Here is a 25,725-nt window from a genome sequence, read left to right as displayed (position 1 = left end):
TTCAGTGTTCCCTCTGAATCAGAGGGAGGAGAATCATTATCTTGTTCAAAATTAGGATTTTGCTCCAACACAGAAAATCTGACGAGTAAAATATGTGTTTCTTTATATTTTGGGGGAGTTATGTTGGATATGACAGGAATATTTTAAGTGTAGTCTTCACAGGACGACAATGCTACACACTGCTTGGGGAACTTGTTATTTGTCATAGAGCTTTGGGGCGGTGGGGTAGCCTAGTGGTTAAAGCGTTGGCTCGTCAGGCCGAAGTCCCGGGTTCGAATCCCCACATGAGTACAATGTGTGAAGCCCATTTCTGGTGTCCCCCGCCGTGATGTTGCTGGAATATTGCTAAAAGCGGCGTAAAACCAAACTCACTCAGTCAGTCATAGAGCTTGGAGCAAACATTTGTGGGTCATTGAGAACAGACCATATCCACAGTAATAAGTGCCCTGCTCTAATGAGCGCGCTGTGACCAGCTTCTAGACTAATCTGTAAATGAAGTTTATCCCCACAAAGAAATTGGCAGGGTCTTTTTTTCATAGTACAGATTTTTTGTTACAGAAAAGAATAGCTTTACTGCAATAACGTGTTTGGGATGTCAGGTTTTCATAATCTCTACCCCTTCTCAACTAAAACAAAACTCTCTCCCTCATCAGCTTATGGTCAACAACATTCCGAAATAACACTTGAGTGAGAATATGGCTTATATCTCCAAGCAAGTCTCCATTCTGATAGAGGAAATGAACCTGACGATGGTAATGAAAGATCCTTTGTTTGGAAAAACTGTTTCCAAAGACATGAGTATTAAGACATGGAAGATTGTTTATCAGAATGTTCCCATTTGTAGTTAAGCAGGTCAAAAAGCTAGACAAGTTGATTTTCAGTCTTACAAGAACTCAACAAGATGGCTATGTTTAGAACTGTCATTTCCGCTCGATATGGCATACAAATGTTTATCTCTTGAAGTGAGCTTTATACAGAAAAGCTCTTGATAAACGAGGATAACTAGGCACATGATTATGCCTGAGATTGGACTTAATGTGCCCGTAAAAAAACATAACAAATATCAGGAGTATATGTACTTCTGCGTAAAAAGTCATTTTTTAATAATCTTGTGTAAAACTTCTCAGTTTGTTGACTAAAATGTAAAGCCTAATTTGCACGCATCTGGTGTGGTACTTCTCCACAGATATCATGACATACGTTACTGTTCCAACCGTTGTGAAACTATTTCGGTTAGTTTAGTATCCAACAGCTATCCTATTGTCAATATGTGTATTCATATTGCAGCTAACAAATATTTACTTGGCAATGGTTTATGGTGTTGTAATCTTCACTTTCACCTTTATACAACACCAAGTTTCTCATATTGAGGGAAAAGTGCAATGGTTGTTTTTAATACCCCATTCTGGAAATAGTTGCAGCTAAATAGACTGAAATGTGACCTGTCATAACAATTACATGGTGAAACAATATGGTGGGCTGCAATGATGTTTGAAGTTTGATGTATTAAAATGAATGATAAGGTATATTTTACACCAAACTTCTAAAGCATGATGTATGTTTTAGTGAAATGGAAGTAAGTCAATGTTTGTGGTCTTGCATGAGCTGTTGTACAGTGTCTAGGTGAAGAAACAGCATTGTAGAAACTAGCTGAAAGTGAGTTGTGTGGCTGTGGTGGTTTTGAGCTGAATGTCAGAGCTTAATGTGCATTTGAAATGAAAACAGTTACCGGTAGATATCTGCATTGATTCAGCATGCTGGCATGACATGGAAGAAAACTTTTTTCTGATTGTTGTCTGATAAAGTATTTTGTGCAGGGATTCAACTTAGCACAATTTTTGTCTTATGTTTAAGGATGTGTAAATTTTCCAGCTGTGGAGGTTGTGTCTATATATATATATATACCATATGAGATGGCAATTGTAGTCACAGTGTGTTACTTCAGTGCTGCGATGATGTAGCTTCAATGTTGCTGACTGGTGGAAACAACATTCTCTCACTTTTGTTTTTAACAATACTTGTTTTGCCTTTTGGAGACAGGCTGCTGGTTCATATCTTCATGATGCTTTCTTGGCTCAGTCTGTTATACAAAACATAATAGACTTGTGTATACTTAGGCTTCATGAGAAAGGAATGTAATATAGATGGGTCTGAATAATCCACAGCCTGTGACATTAAAGCACCTCATGTCGAGATTAAGCAAAGATTGAATATGTTTAGTTAGTTTACCAGCAACTTTTGTCGGAGATATCTATTAACAGCATATCCAGTTTTTACATTTCTTTAGCTTGCATCCCTGTTTGTATCCCTCCTTAATCTCAAGAACTTGTTTGTCCTCGAATGTGTCAGTGTTGTACATTGTTGAGTTTCAAGGCATGATTGATGTTTGTAGATTTGTGCATGTGTTGATAGAATTGTTAGAATCATTGGTCCAGAGTCTGTAAGGCGGGAGAAATATGTTGTTCCTTCAAGTACACTGATAGTACCGATTTGTTGTAAGAAGAATGCCATGTGACTCCCTAGTACATGTTAAACTGTGTTGATGTGTATATTAGGCTTATTAACCAACCCAACACCCATGGGGAGTTTTTTTTGTATTATATTGAGAAACAAAACGTCTACTGCATTTAACCTTCTTCATCAAATTGTTTACTTGCAGCTTTCTGGCAACCTCTGGTTTGATCAAGTCCCCCAGTCCATCCTCCCCCTCTCCCCAGAGTGCCACACAACCCCTAGCCACAGAGGCGGTGCATGGTAATGGACCCACACAAGAGCTAAACACGGATAACGTAGATACAACAAAAGTTGAAGAGGCGAGGTATATATATTGGAGAAATCAGGGTAGCTAATAGGGGACTGCCATCTGGTGTAAAGGTTCATTCTGTGTTTTAACATTGTAATTGTAGTGCCAAACTTCATCATTTGCTCCCTGATTGATATACTTCACAAAACAGTGGCAGTATTGGGTGGCTTGAACCAAATTTACTAAGACTGATTAATGACCCAAATCACCTTTAGACTCTTTAGCTAGCTGAGCCATGTACTAATAGGATCTATTGAATGTTTGCTTAAATCACATATTTGCCCTGATCCTTAGCTTGTCAATGCCCTTCCAGGCTTGTGGATTTCACTAGAGTCACTTCGACTCCACTGACAAATCGTAATGTATTTACATTAGACCTACTCTCCATGTGGTGTTACACCAATAATGCTTAAACCTGGTTAGACCAGCTTAGTGACTCAATTACAGTTTCAAGATTCTTAAGCCGCCATGATGTTGCTGGAATATTGCTAAAAGCGGCGTAAAACCAAACTCAGTCAGTCAAGATTCTTAAGTATGTTATTTGTTCTTGTCCCATGATTGTAGGTTAGAATGGGTCCCCAACAAGCTGTGCTTCTTTTAGAAGCAATAGTGTGGATCAGGTGGTCAAGCTTAGTGACTGTCATCGTACACCAACTACATGACACTGTTCAAGATATTATTCACTCTATTGTCTGGCCCAGACTTGTATTTTCAAGCCACCTTCATATAACTTCTTTTAGTTGGTGTGATGAACAGAGTTCATGGTGGAAGATAATTGTGTTAGTTGCTTGATAACGGTGTTAGTAGCTACACCGAAACATCGCTCATATTATATTAAAGAAGTTGTATATCCATAGAACTCTGTTCATCACCTTCATATAACTTGAATATATTTTAGAGTTAAGAATCAAACAAATTTTTAAACTTATCCTATCTCACGGTATGCACTTCTCTCTCTTGATTCGACACTGAGTGGAACGATGTAAACTTTTTTCCCTTGGCCTCTGTTGTCCATCCGCCCATGCACTCCATGATGCCCTCATTATAAGACAGCTTCCTAGTTGTCATGCAAAGCATGCGGCATACACCACTAGCACCCACGTGACTATCTCCGAATCATCATTCTCTTTCTTGTCGCACTTGAGTGTGAACGTGTTTTGCTTTGCTCTACGTTGTCAACTAAGTCTACAACATGGGGAAAGTAGACCAGCCAAAAAAGAGGAAGAATGTTCCAGGTGTAATAAAGTGTTCTCTGCGAGTGATCCACATGGATATTGTGTTGACTGTATGGGACAGTGTTAATGGGACTCTCTTTGCGATAAATGTAAGGATCTTATCTTCGAGGCGTTTGGTGACTACACTCGGGCTTGCACTTGTCGTGTTGCTGACAGGGCTCGTTATGCCGCTTCACTTAACGGACCCAGTCCCTCCAAGAAAGGAAAGTTTAAACGTCCTACTTTGTCTGCTCGGCGGTCAGTCCCCTCCCTCGAATGAAGAGGATTTTTTGAGAGCGTCATTTCTAAAAGACTCTCAAAATATTATCATACGAGACAAGCTTGACGCAGGTTTTATGAGTGACCCTCAGAATTCAGTTCAATAAAATCGATTTGATAAGAAAACTGATAGCTTTCGTTTTATTGCAAACTGTGTTGAAAATGCTGGTGATATTAACAGAATGTACGGGAGTGGCTAAATGTAGAGCCATGCTAGAATGTGGTTAAGATACCACCCAATCGCATTTGAGTATGTCATTCACTATATTTAGACAGCCAATGGACAGCCAGATATTGAAAATGACTGCCAAAAATAAATACTGTGAGTCAGCATGACTCCCATTTTTCAAAGTCTGTGTAAAACCCTGCATTCCAGCCCGAGTCCTTCGTCTTCGACCACGTCCTAGGTAGTGGTTGTCGAGCCTGCTACCACCCCTCAGGATACCTCTACACAGCGAGACCTTCGAACTACGCTCTCTGTCTCTTGTTCTCCGGACCAGTTATCTCGGCAACCTGGCTTATCTGTTTCGAACAAGAATCAGCTGATCTCTCCGCCTGACTGCATACAGCGCATGCGCAGAAGCCGTTCTCACTCTCGTCGTTCATCCAGTATTGAGAGGAACCAGTCTACCTCGCCTCAACGGCTGTCAGTGGTTACTTCGCCATCTCCTTCCCATTCAGCAAAAAGAAGTGTTTCTTGCGTCCAGCTACCCCGATCTTCTGCTTCGCCGAAGGCTACCAGATCGACTCACAGTTCACCGGATCACGCTTCGCCTGTCCGCTCCCCTTCACCTCGACTTTCGCCGGACTGTCCACCTTCCCCAGAAATAGACCTGCTCTCTACAAAACAGCTTTCGCCGAACCGGTCTTCATCGAAACACCACTCTAAGCTTCAGCATTCTCCGGATAGATCGTCTGCTAAACAGACTACACCTAATCGTACTTCGTCGAAACAACGAACGTAGTAGCTGTCAGTAGCGCACACATCTACATTACGCCGGCACTTGACGTTCTGATGATCCCGGATCTCCAAGAGCTCATATCGTTCCAGATTTATTCTACCAACCGATCTTCATCTTGATGAATGATTTGGTTTAGGAATCTACCCTCAGACGAAGATATCAGCTCTCCGACCACTCGTTTGTGCATTACCAGACAAGCTTGATGCTTCACTGAGACCTGTTACTACAGACAACTCGTAACAGCGTCATGGTGTATCTCGGGATGCAATCATGGCCTGGTTCGTCATCTTCCTCACCCTTCCTTTTACATCACCAGCAAGCTTCTGGACAGATGGGTCAAGTTTCTGCGCATGGTACCAGCAGTGATGTCTTGTCAAGTAGCGAGTATCCCTTTACCGGTTTTTATGGGCTGTGACCGGATTTTTGCATTGTGGGTAACAATTGCAAATGGCGGACTACTGTTTGTTTACCGGAGAATTGTGATGTTGATAGCGACTGTGTAGTGCACTGACAGAATTGTCTTGGTCCTACACAGCGGATAATAACCCCAGCCTTTAATCGCCATTGACGATGAACGGTGCCATTCCCGGTAAGAGTGATTATGTCGGGATTTGTGAACCAGCCGAGAGAGACAGCTTACCGAGGGTGTTAGACAGAAACGTCCCAGACTCTTCAACTTGGGTTACTCAGGTTTTCTACTTTAGCCTAAACCCTCCGTTCAGAGGTCACTGCAGTCCCCAGGCACTTGTTTACTGCCTTCCTCTTCCCAACGAATGTTCCTGGGGTCGCCGGTCTTCTTTTACCTTTGTCATTCCAACAACTTTGCGAACGTTCCGGTAGATTCACGTTCCCCATGCATCTAGTCTGTTCCACAGTTCGCCCGATCGTACGACCTTCATCGCCAGTTTACAATGTGCACGTTCCTGTAGATTGACTGACGATCTCCATGCGCCAAATCTACAACATTCAGAACTCTATCAGGAGATATCCCTTCATCAGTGGCAAGAGTTGCTGGGTCTCGCAACTTCAAGACAGGTGCATATGACCCGCAATGCATTCCTCCAGCGCTATCTCAGTGGCAGCTGCTTGGCTTTCTGACGTCGGCTCAAGCCCCAAGCCTTAGCTTCAGCCTCAGCTGTGCTAGATGAGCAGAATGTTGTCCTTCGTGTCGACTCATCATTGTTCCTCGACGCATCCCTCAGGGGTCGGGGGCTCACTTTCTTCATCATCAGACGGCCGGGCTGTGGTCGTCCACAGAACGGGACTTGCACATCAACGAACTCAATTTCTTGGTGGTTCTTCTCACCGCTCGACATGGAGCGTTCAACCATCAGCTCCCGAAGTTTGTCTCGCCGATACCAGACCAACTAGGGAGGGGCTCAACGCTTACGCCTTTCTCCTTTTTCCCCCCTCTCTCTCCTCCTCCCTACCCCCTCCTTTTCTCCCTCTCTTTCCTTCTCTTTCGCTCTCTCTTTTCTCTTTCGCTCATCTCTGCACGTTTGGCGCATCTGCACAAATCCTTAATCGCCAAGGAGTATTCTCGGAGAGTGGCTATGGCAATCACTTCTGCTCATCGGACTTCCACCCGCTCACTTTATGATGAGAAGTGGAAGTGTTTTGAGGGATATTGCACGTCCAGAGGCATTACATCTCCCATTCTTCTTCACCTCAAATCGTCGCTGAATTTCTTCAGCATTTGCAGTCGCCTAAGAAGCTCAAGGGTTACACTTTGGCCACTTACCTTGCTGCGATCAACTCGGTCCTGGCTACCACCACAGGCTCTAAGGTTTCGACGGTTCCTGAGCTTCAGTATTTACTCCGGTCTTTCAAGTTGATCGATCAGTCTAAGAAGTTTAGACCTCCTGCATGGGATTTATCTGTGGTGCTGCATCATTTGGCCTTGGCGAACTATGAACCCTTAGCTCAGAAGGACTTTGAGAAGATCTCCTTCAAGACCTTTTTCCTTGTGGCCTTGGCTACAGCTGCTCGGATTTCTTCACTCCACGCTTTGGACGTTAACAGAGTCAAGTTTCGAACGGAAGAAGCATGGCAAAGTCTTCCTCGGTCTCCGTTGGGATTTCGTAGCGAAGAATCAATTGCCGGGACAACACGATCGTACTTTTACCATCCCACCGTTGTCCACTATCCTTGGGCCGCATGACAATGAAGACCTGCAGCTTTGCCCTGTTAGGGCTTTGAAGATTTTTCTTGCTGCTTCTAAAGATCGCCGCCGTCTCCGCAAGCACCTCTTCATTCCGTTGTCCTCAACATCCAGGATGGAAGTGTCTCGACATGCCGCACCACATTATCCTTCTGGATGAGAGCCACCATCCTACAGGCTTACACCTTCGTTGTGTTACCGGCCCCGACAGCTTCCAATCCACATGAGACACGGGCGTTAGCATCTACGATGGCTCTGCATAGTAACTGCTCTCTCCACGCCATTATGGAAGGATGCTTCTGGCGATCTGACTCGGTCTTCTCCTCCCACCACCTTCGGGACCTCTCAGTTTCAGTCAAGGACGTCCACGGCCTGTACCAGTTTGGACCCCTTGTTCTCGCACAACAGCTGTCTAGGGCCCAACAACGCAGATAGGGGACGGTCCCACACAGTTGCTGCTTCCCTGTACCTTCCTGAATATAAGTCTGAACTTGATGTCTGCCTTATGTTTTGATTGCCTATGGGTTAGAACTACTTCACTTAATTTTATACTAAGACACAGAGATACTACCGCCTCGCTGGTTGGACGAATCTGGAGCTCGATTCTGTATCATGATGTGGAAGGGTTCGACATTTCACGTTTCCTGACCTCTACTTTTCGAAGCAATTACGTCAGTGAAGTGTGTCACTCCCGAATTCCAGTGGATTTCGTTGCGTTCCGACTCTGAAGTAGCCAGGCTCATCCTTTGACTAAGCTTATGTAAAGGAGTGAGGGTCAATTTGATGTTGACTGGAACTGAACGTTAAAACTGCGAGTTTTCCGAGGTGTGCTTCTCTTTCACCCGTCCCTGGTCGGTGTCTGTGGGGGTCTTCTCGAATCAGGGACTGGCCCGATTATTGTCTATGATTTTGATTCACGGGGGTACCTTGAAAATCGTGGCGAAGTGACACCCTTTCTCTCTGAGCTGCGTCCTTCTTCGGAGGTTGCGGCCGAACACCACATAGCTCGGGAGCACCCATCTCCCTGGGAGACGTTATGCTTAGTAAGCCACGGAGTTCAGAGGAACTCGTCACAAGCATAGGAGTTGTGCTAGCCATAACAGGCCTCCCTTGTGCATTGCTATCTACGGTTGTTTCCAGTCTACACAGTTCTACTGTTCGCACTGACAACACACAGGGTATCTTCGTCCTGCCGTCCGACCGTGGGATAAGTGCATACCGTGAGATAGGATAAATATATCCTATCTCACGCGACGGATTCCCACCCATCCTCCCTGCTCTGCAGATTCTCCAAGATTACTATTCCAGTGGCTCCAAGAATGAGAATGATGATTCGGAGATAGTCACGGGGGTAGCTAGTGGTGCATGCCGCATGCTTTGCATGACAACTAGGAAGCTGTCTTATAATGAGGGTAGCATGGAGTGCATGGGCGGATGGGGAAGGCCAAGGGGGAAAAGTTTACATCGTTCCACTCAGTGTCGAATCAAGAGAGAGAAGTGCATACCGTGAGATAGGATAAGTATATAAATATACAAGTTATATTTATAATTTTCAAATCTGTGATCATTTGTAGGCTAATGTAAATTGTTTTGGAGAGTGTAGCCTGATCTGAGTGAACTGCAAATAACATCTGTTCTCTTTTATTTTTTCAGAGCAATGGCCAAAGAAGCCCTAGAGAACTATAACAAAGTTGTGCCCGATTCCTCTTCCAGTGTACCCAATGGCCCAGTTTGAGTCTGTGGCCCAAGTTAGATAAATAAGGAAACGAACACATGCTATGAGGCAGCTGCTTCTGTATATAATGCCTTATCAAAAACAGGGATGCCTGTGATAGCAGCCAGGCTTTTAACAGTTTTAATCTTGTCTATAATGGCAAGCCAGTGTGTGTCCCAATTCCCACCCAAACAACCATGCGACGACTCTTGTAGACCCCTCATTGACAAATGGCCAGCTCAAAGGACTCGGATTTTAACCTCCAGATAAAACTTTGTTGGCGTCGTCAGTATGATTACAGATGGGCATACAGCACTTGTGATTCCTGTGATGTTTTAGTTGTGCTAGAAAGAGATGCAGACATTTGTTAGTTTTCATTTGACATCCAAGACTAGCATCTGCCACAATGCTTGTGAGAGAGTGAGTGAATGAGTAAAAAGAGTGAGTGGATGGGGGAGGGAGGACTGCCACGATGCTGTCATGGTGCTTTTTAGATATGATAAACAGACCTCCCTGATGCAGATGCCGGAACTTGGTATCGGCATGGGCGACGACCACAGCAACATCACACAGTCCAAGAGTTACCCTTCAATACCAACGTTGGTTGATGCACTCCGCACTGGCAGACCTAGTGGTGTTAACATACCACACCAAGTCAACATTGTTACAAACAAAGATGTTCTGGTAAAATTATATTCCCTATGTTCTGCCAATTTATGCACTTTTAGAGCTCTCCCAATATGCATATCAACAATGATATTAATACTTGCAAATCATGTTTAATGTATGATTCGCTTTATGTAATTCATTTGGTTCTCCATCTGTACAACTTCTTGGTATGGAACACACTCTACTGCTTATACAAGTGGTTCTGGATTAGTTTCTCGTGTAGTAAGGATGGTATGCTTACTTTATTTCACTAACTCTAGGTGGCAATCTATTATGGTTTCGATTAAATCAAAATGTAGCTGACATTTGTTATCCATACAGAACCTTTTTTTAAATCATATCAGAAAGTTTATCTTTGCCAAAGTTTTGTGATTCTCTGTTCCACAGCCATATTATGTATCTGCATGCTTCGTGACAAACAAACTTACACACATTAAAAGGTAAAATTTTGTAATGTCACTTATTTATTGCTGTATGTTCTGTTGAGGGTGAATTTATACGTGCTCAGAAGATGCATTAATCGATAATGGTAGCAAAGGATAATCCATCATCTAGAAGGACATGTATATTTTAATATTCTATTTAATTCAGTTCACTTCATGAAGCATAATTGCCATAATGCCTTTAGAATTTTAGAAACAGCGCTCAATCTCTAATGTAAAGTTTGTGGATCATCTTGTGAGGGGCAGTTGAATTGTGATATGTTTTACATTGTATCAGATAGACATTTTATTTTTGTGATTTTTGTCAACAACACCAAGACTCGGATCACATGCCTGTGTTAGGGGAGACAACTCTTTTTTTTTTCAATGTGATTAAGTCTGAATAATGTGTACATTATGGAGATAATCATGGTCTGTACTTTGTGTTGTATTTAATAATGCTCAGTAATTGTCAGTCAGCTCAAGATGGTAATTGTCATAAAGGTGTGAAATTTCCATCTTGATGAAGAATATTTGTTATGCTTAAATCATGATCTCGTATTTGCATTTTATATTCTCTGGCACATGTTTTAATTTCACTTGATAGACAGTTTTCCCTTTGCACACAAACTAGCAATATTTTAAGTGACTATGTTATTAATTTATTGATTGTGTTTGAACAACACATACGACACATGTTCATAACCAAATGATATCAATGTAATAAGTGTTATTTGCCATGTTGGAAATGTAACCAAACCATCATAATGTCATTTATTTTCCCTCAGGTTTTCCTGTAAACAACATTTGTAATTCCAATCCTTGTCAGTGAAAACTGGAACTAATGTATCGTTGACAAGTATTTTCTGAATTGAAACAAATTTTGAAGTATATTGTGTTGACCTGTTGAAGTCACTAGATTTTTTGGGGATTTTTTTTTCACTTTTTCATGAAACTACTGACAAACCTCAAATATTTTGATTACTCCTGTTAATTTTATCTGTTTATGAATATTAAATTTTGCCAATAATTTTCTTCTTAGTATTCATGTTTGCAGATTTTGGCACCCACTTCAGAAAATGTTTCTGTGCCTTTGAATCTTCCTAGATAATTTGATTTTGAAATGTTTTATACCAATGCCCTCACTCTGCTCATAGATAATCATTACTCATGCAAGTGCTGATCTGTATAATGTTGTAAATATTACTAAGTTTTAGAAGGAGAGTTTATGTAAAATACCTTACTTACAATATCCTAACAAATTTGCAAGTTTCCAGTGGAACACTAGCTAGGTAATTGTTTTGTGATATTTGTACATACTGTTATATACAAGTCAGTGCATTTTGTACAAGCAACATGTATTGGCTATTATTATAAGCCATGTAATAGTCAATCACGAATGGTGAGTCAATGTATAGCTAATTGATGGGAATTGTTTAAGTGGCAATGTCTGTCTTTCCATTTTTTCTTTTCTGTATCTCCCACACAAGACTCCTTGCCAGGTTTTTTAATGCATCGTGATAAAATTTTCAGTTGAACTCTGTTCGTGCTAAAAACTTTTTCCGTTGAGCTGCCTCAGCAGTACATGTGGAGACTTGAGACTTCCGCTGGGATTGCTGTGTGAAATAGGATGGTTGTTATAGTGTGCATCACCATCTTACAGCTTTGAAGTGCTCTTTAACATCTAGCAACATATAACTAGCAACTGAAATACCCCCAAGGTGCTGTCTTACAGTATTGTCATATGATTACTGTAAGTATTGCAGTTTATATCTCTGTCATATTTAAAAACCTTGCTCTACAATGACCTATGGATTGGCTATTGGTTCTCAATATTCTTACCTACTGTATGTGGAAGTGTAAAGTGAGTGAAAAAGGTTCACAACGATCTAGTTAATTCATCTTGATGTGTTTTGAAGAGGCTGTAATGTAGAATGAGCACACAGAGCTCACTTTGAAACATTGTTGTGCTTACACACTAGAGGAGCATCTTGCACATGGTATGGGTTAATTTTTCATATTGTCAGGAAATTATATGAAAAATAGAAATGTCTAATATTAAAATATGAAATTGAATCTTTGCTGATGTTTTTGTAATTTCTGTTCAGCCTTGAAGGAACAGCAATGGCCATAACTGTATTTTAAGTGATTCTTTGTGAGCTTTTGTGAAAGTCTCCGGTCTGGCTTGCCATTCATGTTGTACTGTCTGACATCCCCTACAGTTTTCTACCTCACAGAACTCCCTGTGCAGTCTTCTCAACTATGCTGTCAATCACTCCAGAAAGCTGACAAGAACATATCTCTTATGTTCTCAAATTGCAATACTCATTAGGAACAATTTCAACACCAGGTCTAATTTAACACTTCATTTAGTTTCTCAGGCAACTGTTGAATTAACACAGGGTTCTTGAAGAAGAAAGCAAACGCTGGTAAAATACCAATAAACCTTTCTGTGAATACATTAAAAGAAGAGGAAATCGTTTTCTTTGATTCCCTTTTCAGTACAGGAACCGGCAGGTTGAATAGTCCTTAGGCCCAAGCTTGTAGCTGTGGCATAGTAATCATTACTCTTGGTCAGAGTTGCATTTAGTCTAAGGATCTACTGAATGGTTGAATTGGGATTGTCTTCATTCAGTATGCTCAGACTGACTAAAGATACATGTATCTCTTCCATCACACACTTCAGTTTGACAAGCATTTATGGGGAGAGACAAGTAGTCCCTTTCCTTTTCACTAGTCATTGGTTGATAGTTTGAAGTATTGCTGGCATTACTCCCAATAAGCATCTTTCCTGAGGTAGGTCCTACTTGTTCTTCAGATCACTGCAAGTGGAAAGACACTCCTTTTATGTACGTATACCTTCAATATCCATAACTGAATCTGTGAATGTCTCGGTGTTCAACAAAATTTCTATTAGAATGGCTGGTGTTCACTAAATCATTTCACGGGTAGAAGCAACTTCATGGATGTATTGACACCATCAGACAATTTCTGTGACTTTCAATACAATGCTCAAATTAACCTGATAAGAGTCTTTATATTTAACTTTGATCTCCGGTGAAATTATTCTTAGTTCACATATGTATAACTGCATCCTTATGGCTGGGTCAAGCCGTTTGCTCCTCTAACTCATTCCTCACTAACGTGCTGATAAGGACTTCACATACTCGACTAACTTTTATGTATCAGCAGCAACTAAGACAGTTTTTAGTTTGTTAAGTTAGTTTGTGAATGTCATTGTGGATGTTGTAATATGGTAAACTGATACAAATCAAACTGCCTGCTACGTTTACTTGGCTATGATCTTGATGTGACAATTAACAGGGGGAAATGTAGAGAAACGAGGTTTTGATCTTCTATTTTGAACATTTGGCGTGTTGTCATTTGCGAAATGCAAAATACAGATGGAAAGAGGGTGCCACCTTTATCTTTATACAAGTAAGAACCTGTGAAATATTTGTGTGTGTGTTTTTCATTATTCATATTTGCAAAGGAAACCTTCCATTTTCAGAAGTATAATTTTAGAGGCAGCATTTGCCTTTGAGGATGACACTCCGAAGGCATTGAGAATATTTGAAATTTAAGTATGCTAGATGAATTAAATCTGCTTTTCAACACCTGCATAAAGGCAGAAAGCATCGGACTTCAGCATTAGGACTGATTGCCCAGACATACAATGATTGATGGACTAGCCTTCTATATTTATTTTTTATTAAGTGATGAACCCGATATCCTACATTTTCCCCCAATTAAATCTGTCAGTCAAAATAGCCACAATGGATCCAGTACCTGCTGTAGATTATGGGGCCCTGCCCCTCCTCACTGATGTGTTGTTTTATCGGCTGTTGTTCAGTGTTTGTTGTTCTGTCCTTCATTGATGTCTCCTTCACTCCTTTATGTGTGGTACAGTGTCCACAGATACAATAGTATTGTGGACCACCAGGAACATCTCAAACTTTCAGATTCATGTCAATTCTGAAACTTATCTGTCCTAATATATCTTATTACCACCGTTTATCAGTTGCCTGATCAAGTTCTTTTTAGTTTTGTGCTTAAATGCTTGTGTTTCCCAGAGCTGGTGTTCTAAGCGTGGTGTGCATTTATGAGCTGTTGTATGATTAGTGTGGGATGTTTTTACTTATGTCGAGTTTCTAATCAAATTACAACAATGTGGATCTTCGCTCAAGAAAATTCTTTTGAAATGTTCATATGGAGTACTTCAGTCAAGTAGTATAAGATTATGCTGAAGTAATTGTCCAACATGATGAGCGATTTTGGTTTTGACCTTAAAATTTGGGACCAAACTTTCCAGTAATGCTACAAAACAAACCTCAGCATTTTAGAATGAATATGCAAGTTGAACAATATAACTAAGCTTATGTCTTGACTGGCAGTGAAAGTAACATGCTATTTTATTTGAGTACATGAATAGTGAAAAATTGGCAACTTGTGGTTCATTTCCACCTTTGTCCATGGAAGTCGCCTTCCATAGTAAAGTCCAGTTTTCCCCCATCCACAGATCAACATTCTTTCATTGTATTTTTTAGACATTTGTTTCCATCCCGTGGGAAACTTGAACCTTTTAGACATGTGATTTTTAGATGTAAATATTCCAGATGTACAGATGTATAATTGATTTATTTCATTGGAGACATATCTGTGTTTATGGAAATGCATTAGACATATAACGACATTGATATGTGCCAAAATCTAGTTGCTTTAAGTTTTCGTTTCGACTCAAAAGCTATATATCTATTTTATGAAGAAGACATGAAGCCGTCTCCATGTTGATAATTGAGATCTAGGATATGCAGTTAATGAACTTCCTACCTTGCCCAGGTAAATCGCATCCCGAGCCCTGCTGTTGTTAATGTATGCAGAATAATGATATTGTATAGATACATATATATTAAAATACTGTACAGAGGTGTACAGTGGTTCACAGTAAGTTCATTGTAAGTCATAATAACTAATTTTCTATGTGAAGAGATGTGTATTTTAGGGTGAAGGTAGAGGCATGCTCTCGCAGTGCTGCATGAAAAAAAAACTTCGTAGTTTGTGACAATGACTTTGTGTACAGAATCATTTGTGTATTCCCTAACAGTGCAGGGTGTGAGATACAGAGACAAAGGCTGTTGATTGACAGTATTTATAAATAAATTATAAAAATTGATATGAATTCTGTTCTTTTGTAAGCCTTTTTTCTAACAGATGTGAGGTGACTTGCTTTTCTAAAGTTTGGCGTGAGTTTGATGGCACAGAGTAGATCACTATCTGTGCTGGCTTCATCAGTGCCCCAAGCATTAAATTAACATTATTTGTGCTACAACCGTCGTATGTATCATGCAGTTTGTCGTTTCTTTGGTGTACAGGACAATTCAGAAAAAAACTTCATTCCAACTTTATTTCTACTTACACCTTATTGCCAGTGTTTACTAAAAACGTGACAGCACAATTTAAAACTCTGGTAATGGATCAGCTAGCAAAATTACTTGCATTTGTTTGCAAACTGGGGTAAAAAGTCTCCGATTCACCATGATAGTGATGTTTGGTTTGTTACATCATCATCAAAATGATGGCTCGGGATGCTGGATTTTTGAAACCAGGTCCACAATCCACAAAGCCTTCTTATCTGCAGGATAACCTTCATAAAAAAATTAACATAGACTTGAGAAAGTTTTGAAGTCTGTAAATGAACACACAAGATCAATGTATAATTAATACAATTCTATATATGTATTACACATACACACATAATACTCATGAGTGCCCTCGTGAATATTCAGAATAATTTGAAACACCTGTTTCAGTTTTATTGAATCGAGCAGAGGGGAGTTTGGTGTTTTCAGAATGGTGCCCAATCTATACTAGCCAGGTACATTAATAGATACTACCAGGTATTCCCGTATTTAAGCCTAGGGCTTAGAAAATCTAGAAAATCACTGTTCTAGTGATGAAATATTTTACCCATATTTAAGCCCAGGGCTTAAATTCGAAAATGCGCAATATGTTGATAAAATAAAAAGAATCTGATTTTTTTAAAAACTCTTTGATCAGGAAGTTGTCTTTAAATTCAAAATTGAATGACCACATGGTTTAATTTAACTGCAACTGCAAGCACATCATAGGGGTTAAGATGATCAATTTCTGTCACTAATAACTGCCCTGTAACTGGTGTAAAAAATGTTCTGTAGACGTGATGACCTCGCAGAGACACTATACTAAAGTTAAAAACGTCTAGGTTCGCCTTGCGTTTGGAAAGGGACGTCTACACCCAAGAATTAAATCGAAATTTAAGCCCATGGGCTTAAATGCGGGAAGAAATCACTTATTTTAGCCCATGGGCTAAATTTCGTGTGGGCCTAAAGACGGGAGTTCCCGAAGAAAGTGCGACGTTAAACCCCATTTCACCTCACCTCACTCTGTAATTTGCTTCAATACAAAACGTGAACACCACACAACATAGCTGGTCTCCAGTGTCTGCTGACACATAAGAGTGGTGACACCAGATGTTCAATCAGGTCTAATTGAATGCAATAATTGCCCAGTCCTGTGTTTGGTAACTGCCATTTGGTTTCTTATTTCAACTGGAGCTAGCTAACTGGGTTTTTTTCTTAAAAGTTTCAGTCGCAAAAGTCGTGTACAAACCAGTTTTGTCATGGAACGCAACGAAATAGACGCTTTGATATAGTTGCACGCACACCGAAGAGAGGACTTATATATACTGAAAGCCATTAAAAATGCAATTTGACATTCATGCTTTCTTTACTCGCACTAATTTCAACATATATAAACCTAACTGGCAGATATGTTTTAAGTGAACATCTGTGAATAATTTCATCAAAATGTCCAGTCAACAACAACATCGGTGACGCAACAACGACATCACACAAAGGAGGGGTCACTTGCAGTCAATATGGTGTGTGTCCACCGTGCGCTGCAAGACATGCTCACAGTCTTTGGGGCAATGAAAGACACACATTTCTCAGGAACAGCTGTTGGATGGTCTGCAGCCTCTGATGGTCTGTGGTCTGATCATGACACCACCCCCTCCAAAACGATCATGTTCAAGGACACAGTTTGGCGCAAGTCTTTCTCCATTACGTCGATAAATCTGTTGATGTCCATCTGCAAAGGATAAGTTAAACCTGGATTCATCTAACAAAATGACATCTGGCCATGTCCTGTTGCCAAGATTGGCGCCATTTGCTGCCCATCGCTATCTGGCAAGTCTGTGGCGATGCAATAAGGTTGGACCACGGTACGGGTTACGACACCGGATGTTGAAGGCAGCAAGGCGTCCTTGCACCTTTTGGGCGCTGAAATGACTTTGACTTGTCCCAATTGTCCTCCTTGCCTAATCATCAGCTGTTTGGAACCGATTTCGCAAGTGTGAAACTCGGATATTGCGGTTTTGTCGAGCTGTTTTCACAGGTGGTGCACCAGGTCGCGGACGATCAACAACACTTCGGGTAGCCCGAAAACGTTGTCTGAGTCGACTTACAGTGGATGGATGCACATTAAAGTGCCTGGCAATCATCACATCTGAAGCACCTTGGCTGACCATACCGATAACCTGATTCCTTTTGTCTTGTGTCAAGTGTGGCATTTTCTCAAAGTGATTGAGTTCCACAATTCCTTGTGCTTTTACAGGGCCTGGGTGCAGGACTCGAACTCGAAATGGGCCAGAATAACAGCCTTTTATCCCTACATCCTCTGTATCGCAGGAAAAAATCTTCAATGGAACTTTTGTAAGTTTCAGGACAACAAATACCAATTGCGTTTTTAATGGCTTTCAGTATATATTTACATGTACTTCAACCACTCCCAGCAAGTAAATATATAATTATCAAGTAGTAACTGAATCAGACATAAATATTCACGATACTATCTAACGAAGGTTCTATAAACATGGACAAAAGCATGACAATATTTACGATTTTTAACCCCATATAGTCGGTTATATTCATATAAATATTATGTTTGCTTGAATGATTACGTTGCGCATCGTTCATTAATTCTAGATGTGAACGTGCTTTGATCAAAGGCGAGCTTCACGTGCAGTAACTGTACCAATCATTAAGCAAATACCAAGTTTCAGTAAATTGTTCTTATAGCTTGGAAAATCAAGCAAATATGGGGTCTCCTCGGCTGACAACTGCACAAAGATGACAAGCTATTGATTTGAGGAATGCTGACATGCCCCTGAGGGCTATTGCAAAATGTGTTTGTTGTCATCCGATTGGTCTGAAAGCATCAGCAAACTAATGACATTAAGGACCGCCAGAGTTCGGGTCGAACACGAGTGACAACTCCTAAGGAGGATACAGCGCTTCTCGGAATCACAAGACTTCACCCATTCCTGTCAAGTGGCTTCCACATCGTCGCTTGTCCAACAGAACGGTCCGAAATCGAAAAAAAAATCGTTTATAGGGCAGTTTAAAGAGCCAGACGACCTATCAGACGTTGTTATCCCCAGAGCACAAAGCAACACGACTAAAGGCCACCTCTCCTTTAGAGGTCCCCGTCGAGGTCCACAACTCCTTTGGTCCTCTGGATATGGAGGTCACTCCATCTCCACCTGACACCAATAGGAGTTCTTCAAACGCTTCCTCACGTTCACGTGATATTTCACCGGTGGAAGCACCATACAGCCACAAAGCATGATTCAGTGGAATCGCAGGGGACTTAAGAATAATTTTAATGAACTACAGTTTTTTATCCAAGACTATAAACCATCCGCCTTTAGTCTCCAAGAAACGTACTTAAAAAGGACTGATCAATCTGACATCCGTCGGTACAGTCCCTACCTCTCCTTTTCTCCTCCCTGTGTTAAAGCTACAGGAGGCACTTCTATCCTGGTGAGGCAGGACATCCTCCAGAGCCCTGTTCCACTTAACACCAACCTACAAACTGTTGCTGTCCGCATGACTCTGAACGTAGAATTTACACTATGTTCACTCTATCTTCCTCCTAACTCAACTATCCGCCTATCAGATCTTCAGAACTTGTATGATCAACTCCCGAAGCCATGTATAATTATGGGCGACTTGAACGGCCATAATCCCCTATGGGGGAGTACCGATACGAACACTAAGGGAAAGGTCCTTGAAGATTTTCTCTCAAATAATGATCTATGCATTTCAACAATGGATCAAACACTTATCTCCATCCTGCCACTGGAACATACTCTGCTCTTGATTTCTCACTTACGGATTCTAATCTTTTAAACGAGTTTGATTGGTCGGTCCATGATGACCTATGTGGAAGTGACCACTTCCCAACAATTCTTACTCCCATCGATCCCACGGATGAACCACCTTCAACAAGGTGGAATTTTACTAAGGCCAATTGGTCATTATTCCAAACGCTATGCTCTGAAAAACTTAAACCAGACAATTTCAGGAATGTTCCCATGGAACTATTTTCAGACGTCCTAAATGCCATTGGAGACCAAACCATTCCTAAATCCTCTCCAAACCCGCACATACACAAAACATGGTTTGATACAAACTGCAAACAAGCTAGAAAAAATAGGAAGAAAGCATAACTCTGCATAACCTGAATGCTGTTAAAATGACAAATGCCAGGGCAAGGCGTACCTTTAAACAAACTAAATGCCTGTCATGAAGGAAATATGTATCCAAAATCAACTCCCGCACTCCCATGTTCAAAGTGTGGAACATGATTAAGGGCAAAGGATCAAAATCTGGTTTCTGGATTCTCTCTTAACAAATAAATTTGAAATTGCAAACAAACTTGGCGAAACTTTGGCAAACCACTCCTCCTCATCAAATTATAACCCTCAGTTCCAGAAATACCAAACCCATCAAGAAAGGACATCTGTCAATTGTAACTCTGATAATGAAACAATGATTTCAAACAAACTATCAAAAGTCATACTCGAAAAAAGGTGGGACACCCAAGGTGGAAGAAATAACTTCATGAATTGAAACCTATTGTGGTTGTACTTACTTGGGTTGTTGAAGACGTGATGAGGTAATTTTTCGTAGATGTTGTCTTGGCCACAGTCAGTTTACTCATGACAATCTGCTGAAAACGGATGGGGATGGACCTCCCGTGTGTGTCTCTTGCGACGAAGTGTTCACCATCAATCATATTCTGCTTGACTTTTCAACTGCAAGGGATTCACATTATGATATGAGAAATCTGAAAGATCTGTTTTTCCGCGTGAGTGGGCATTTGTTAACTACCTGAGGGAAGTTGACCTGGCTAGCTATTCTCGAAACGTTCGTATCCCTACGAACTTCTTAAGCCCATTCTTAACACATTGGCTACGATCAAAGTTAAGAATTGTAACTATATAATGTGAATGACGGGGGAGGGTCCACTGGTGGCACGAAAGTCGATTTCTTTTTTTCATGACTGATGTCCGAGCTCGTGTTTGGTGCCGCAGAAACATTACATATGCACCACAGAATATCTTGGAGAAAGTATCAAAAATGGTGTTGTGGGTGCCTCTCACGTAACTTTAAACTTGACCTTTCGACGATAGGACAAAATCTGAATAGACAAGGGTACATCACTGACATTGTTGTACCACATTCCGATGAAACCTACTGAGCATGTATTATCGCACAAAACGCCAGAAACATCCTCCAAAACTTTGATGTTTTGGAACCATTCCTCTATCAAAACATGCAACACCATACCTCAACGTCTGATACAGTCAAGGAGGGTGAGGAATGTTATTGCTGTTGGTGGGTGTTATACCAGATATTGACATCGTGCTTGGTAATCGATGCTTATTTCCTAATGATTGTATGCCAGAATCCCACACTACCATTCCTCAGTCTGCAATTTCTTCACGGTATCCTTTACTTCCTGTTGATAACGTTGACCAGTAAGCGTCACGGTACTGTAATCAAGCTTGTAGTCATACAAAAGGCATCCCCACACCATCATTGAGCCACCAGTGTTCAGCTGCAAGAATCACCTCCTGGTTATACGCCTCGTAATGTTCAACGTCTCCATACACAACTACGGCCGTTGCTGACGTGGTGGAGGTAGCAGCCAAACCAGGCGTTCCTGCCTGTATCCCCAGAAAAGCAGCCTAAAACTAAACTCACTCACTCACTCTGATGGTTCACGGTCATTGGTCTTTCCGGTCTTCCACATCGTGGGCGATCCTTTACTTCACTAGTGGCCACGGGCTTCCACAAGCCGACTCATAGCCGAGACGATTCTGTTCAAAATGGCACTAGGTTGCCATCTATAGGACATACTTGCCTCATGTATGTCAATAACTTGCCATCTGACAGTCTTAAAGAATAGTTTTAGTACTATCATCTTTTAAATCAGTTGAGAAAAATGTAGTGCACATGTTGCAATTATGAAATTTATATCCCAATGTGCTTGATGCCTTCGGAGCACGTGAACACGTGACCCACAGCTTTAGATAAGCACGTGCTTTACATGTGCTTTGGACGATGTGTAAAGAATGGTAAAATCAGATTTTCTTTTCCAATTCTTACTCAGTTTATAATTCTGGAAACGCACACAAATAAAGTGATTTCTTGTTATTCTACATCTAACGTAAGTTCTTCAGCCCGAGTAATAAATGCATTTGTTCACGATTCCCGAACAGTCACCCAAAGACGCCTTCTGGAGCGGGAGAACCCAAGGGTAGATAACCGGTCACAACGCCGATAGAGGGCACTTGCTGTCAACATGGCTGACGATGGGGATTTCGATGGCGATGAGTAAGACTATTTTGCAATATTTGACTCCATTTAGCTCGTGTTAATTACGTATTGCCAGGTTTTGGTACATCTAAGGTTGTATGTTATGGTAGAGGGTTGCTTAATGATTCTCATGATTTGAGAAATACCGGTAGTCTTTACAAAACAAACAGGACTAGTGTTTTTATATATCAGTAAATTGTTTATGAATCGAAACACGTGTTTGGGATGAATGAAAGCCTACCATACTTACGATCAGCTGATGACAGTGAGACTGAAACAGAATCCAGACACCATAATTCATTCGCTTTTATCAGAGACCATAAAATAGAGGGATTATATGGTATTTGTCAATAGTCATTTATCACGTTCACATTTCACACTGTGTGTTCTGTAAGCGTGAGTACACCATCAACCCAATTTACAGACGAAACGTTAACCTAGTCCAGAAATAGGTTCTTTTTTTGTAAACAGATTGGTGTATGTTAATAAAAATTTTGAATGTTTAAACCACACTCATCACCATTACGATTAAAGTGGAATCCCGCTTCTCCTGTCCCCATATATCTGGAAACCTCTTATTCCGGACGTTATTTGCATGAGAGAAAATAATATGATACTACATGAAAGGTTTCATTAAGTCAGGTGATCAAGCACCTTAGACACTTGACAAGGTTTGACTGGGGTACATATCTTGCCTGGTGCTTGAGACTTCATATTTTCATTTCCTGTGATGGTTTCATCGTAAGACAAATATGATACATTTAACGAATATTGGGTAGCAAATACAAATATTGATTTATGAATACAAGTCACCAGTTGATGTATTATTCATTATGTTCAGTGAAATAGGAACAAAATATATTTTTGGACATGTTTTGACCACTTTGACATAATTCATCACAACAATTATCTATTAATCGGCCTTGCATGGATATATTTCATTTTGCATCATATCGCACTTAGATAACATCCTAATTCAAGTAAGGCACCTTTAAAAAAAATACATGAATATTTATTTTAGTGATTGCAAGTAACTGATTGAATTCATAAAGGGATGTGGATTCATTCACTAAATATGTGTAGTTAATCATAACAACAATAAAAAATAGTTGGACACAATTCTGAGCCTAATAGATACACATGAAAAACACAGAGAAGTCATCCTCGCCCATGGTGGTTGAAAATGAATTTAATCCTTTCTTATGTAAAATTTAACAAACATTAATTGTTGACAAAGAATTTATGACTTGATTATCTATGCTGATTTATTAGTGACCATTGTGTGTGATTGCAGCTTTGATGAAGCTGCTGATGATCTTGATGATGATGAGGTCCTGGATGAACCTGAGAATACGGAGGTAATTTTTGTACACAATCTCATTAAAATCAGATTTTGTTCTTGTTCCTCCTTAACAAAGATCAGAGGATATCATGTTGCAGGTTATGTAAGAATGTCCTTTCATCCAACCAATCATAATGGTGGTTACCAGATCGGGACAGTGGGAATGTGTTTCCTAACCATGAAGCCTTGACAGGGTTAACACAGGGTTTTCTGAATAACTATTATGGGCTTTATGATCGATTCTTTCAATATCATCATCTGTCTCTGCAGTGGGATAAATATTTGAACAGAAGAGAGTTTAATTAATTAGTATGGGAAGCACTGTCATTTGTTTAGACTTTTCAGAATGTCCTTTACTGGCTTTAGTTCAGGTTTCAATGTTGAGTCAATATGTCATGATATGTTTTAAAGTGTAGTCTGAAATAGAAGTTACCAGACTGAAACAAGTTATGTACAGCTTGACAACACAAGTTTGTGATGGGCCAATGTTGAAATTCTTGTTGTTTTATTGGTCGGTTAATGTTCCCAGAAGTTCTTGAGCTGTAAAGGGATGCCTTTGGATCTTTGTTGAACAGCAGCAAGAACCAAGATGAGATTGTTTTTGTATATTAATGTAAATATGGTACTTCTGTTACACTTTCTTGTCCAGAAAAGTAGCTTAGTAGTTAACGTGTTTGCATATCATGCCAAGACTCGGGTTCAATATGCATTAAGCCCGTTTCTGGGTCCTCTTGCCATGTTCTTGCTGCAACATTGCTAAAAGAGATGTGAATCTAGTCGCCATCAGAACAGGGGATACTAAGATTGTTGTGGTATGCTTTCATAGCAGAATACTTAATTAGTATCAGTTTTTTGTGAGCTCTTCAACAGGGTTATTGCTTTCAACAAGTCAGTGTTTACCTTGCATGGCAAGTGAATTTAGTGGAGTTCTTATTGTATTGTGCAATCCAATTCAGCATTTGGTTGGGGCGGTACTCTCTGTACATGAGTGGGACTTGTTATGCAGCACCAGGTGTAAATTTGTGATGCATTGTGAGGTCAATAAATGCAGATTACTAAAGTAGATACTGTTACTAGGTTGTCCTGTTTTTTTCAGGTCGGCCAAGAGCAGATAGAAGTCTTGCCTAATGATGCCCCTCGTCAGGTAGAACCAATGAAGAGAATTACATCCCGATATATGACGAAATACGAGAGGGCGAGGATTCTTGGAACAAGAGCATTACAAATAGCGTAAGTCTAAAACAAGTGTGAGATTTTCAGGCAATATGTAGTCAGCTGACTGAAAGAGGTCTGTAGTTTGCATTTGACGCCAACCATGACCACAGAAGCACCACACGCAGTTGACAGTCCATGGTGCAGCATCAGAATCAGGATTCAGTAATTGTTAATTTGTAGGTTTGAATCCAATATTAACCCTAGTGATGTTCCTTTGCATGATTTGTATGAAAAAGTCGCAATTCCCATTATGATATCTCTTTCCCACATTAAGCTGACATGCAGTAATACTGCTGGAAAAGAGCAGCATGTAACCATGTCTGATTGTGTTCCAGAATTTGTGCCTCTGATGAAATTGTCTGTTACAACATTTATGTCTCTATTGTATTTTTCTCTGTGTTTCAGCATGTGTGCCCCTGTGATGGTGGAACTGGAGGGAGAAACTGATCCACTTATGATTGCTATGAAGGAACTCAAGTGAGTTACTTCAACACTGTAGTAAAGACTGGCAGTATTGATGGTCTTAAAGGGGTTCGGGCACGATCTGCTGTGCGTGGCTGCTTCCAGTTATGGTTGTCAGGATCTACTACTTAATTCTTGGGTTTTACTGATTTCATCCTTATGACCCTAGGAGTGATAGGGTTATACCTGTGTGTGATGGTTTGTTGTCATGATGGGTATCTCTTTGGGCTTTCCTTCAGCTTACGGCCTTGCTGTTGTGTTAGTGACATGTTTTTACATTACTGACAATAGGCAGTAAACAACACTCACTCACAATTTGCTGTTTCAGGGCCAGAAAAATCCCCTTTATCATCCGGCGATATTTACCAGATGGAAGCTTCGAAGATTGGGCTTTGGATGAACTGATCATGACAGAATGATCATGTCAACTCAGTGTGACTTGGTTAAATCAGGAACAGCATCAGTTACTGATGGGAGGTGCCATGATGGCAGCCTATTTCTCTAGCTCATGATGGCAGCCTATCTATGATCTAGCTGTATCATTTCACATTCATACTATTCAGTGGATTTTGTTAATTCAGGACAGAAGGGAGGAAGTGGATCAGTTTGCTGCTGTAAGATGTCTTTGAAGATGGGATTTGGTACAGAAATGGTGTCAGACCATTTTTACACATTTTCATGAATCATCATTTGAATCATCATCATTGTTGTATAATAAAACAGTAAAACACCACTTGGTAGTTTTAGTTATTTTGCTGTGTATAATATCAACTGTCT

The 25,725-nt window shown here is 40.5% G+C and overlaps 2 protein-coding genes across 8 annotated transcripts in view; both read left to right on the top strand.

Annotated features, from left to right (window-relative positions):
* The window catches only part of LOC124261027 (serine/threonine-protein phosphatase 6 regulatory subunit 3-like), a 47,458-nt gene extending 32,061 nt beyond the window's left edge, over positions 1 to 15,397 (top strand). For 6 of the 7 annotated variants that reach the window (XM_046695348.1, XM_046695346.1, XM_046695345.1 and 3 more), the window contains exons 25-26: positions 2,660 to 2,818; positions 9,073 to 15,397. In XM_046695348.1, the coding sequence (XP_046551304.1) occupies positions 2,660 to 2,818; positions 9,073 to 9,154 (241 nt within the window). In that variant the 3' untranslated portion in view covers positions 9,155 to 15,397. Of the gene's footprint in view, positions 1 to 2,659; positions 2,819 to 9,072 lie in introns of those variants that run through there. The other variant, XM_046695347.1, reaches the window with a different exon arrangement.
* A 6,435-nt stretch (positions 15,398 to 21,832) lies between these two features.
* LOC124261028 (DNA-directed RNA polymerases I, II, and III subunit RPABC2-like) lies at positions 21,833 to 25,681 on the top strand. Its single transcript, XM_046695349.1, has 5 exons — positions 21,833 to 21,947; positions 23,224 to 23,287; positions 24,368 to 24,501; positions 24,892 to 24,963; positions 25,277 to 25,681. The coding sequence occupies exons 1-5, from the start codon at positions 21,916 to 21,918 to the stop codon at positions 25,365 to 25,367; spliced, it is 393 nt and encodes a 130-aa protein (XP_046551305.1). The 5' UTR covers positions 21,833 to 21,915; the 3' UTR covers positions 25,368 to 25,681.
* The last annotated feature ends 44 nt before the right edge of the window (positions 25,682 to 25,725 follow it).

This window comes from Haliotis rubra, unplaced genomic scaffold, assembly GCF_003918875.1.
Source record: "Haliotis rubra isolate DU_JTF1 unplaced genomic scaffold, ASM391887v1 Scf785, whole genome shotgun sequence".
NCBI lineage: Eukaryota > Metazoa > Mollusca > Gastropoda > Lepetellida > Haliotidae > Haliotis > Haliotis rubra.
The sequence above is the reverse complement of the archived record's forward strand: the minus strand, read 5'-3'. Positions and strand labels throughout refer to the sequence as shown.

Coding starts and splice junctions, on each gene's coding strand:
- LOC124261028 (XM_046695349.1), top strand. CDS start 21,916: ATGGCTGACGATGGGGATTTCGATGGCGATGA. Junction 24,502..24,891: donor ACAAGAGCATTACAAATAGC/GTAAGTCTAAAA, acceptor TCTGTGTTTCAG/CATGTGTGCCCCTGTGATGG. Junction 24,964..25,276: donor ATTGCTATGAAGGAACTCAA/GTGAGTTACTTC, acceptor TTGCTGTTTCAG/GGCCAGAAAAATCCCCTTTA.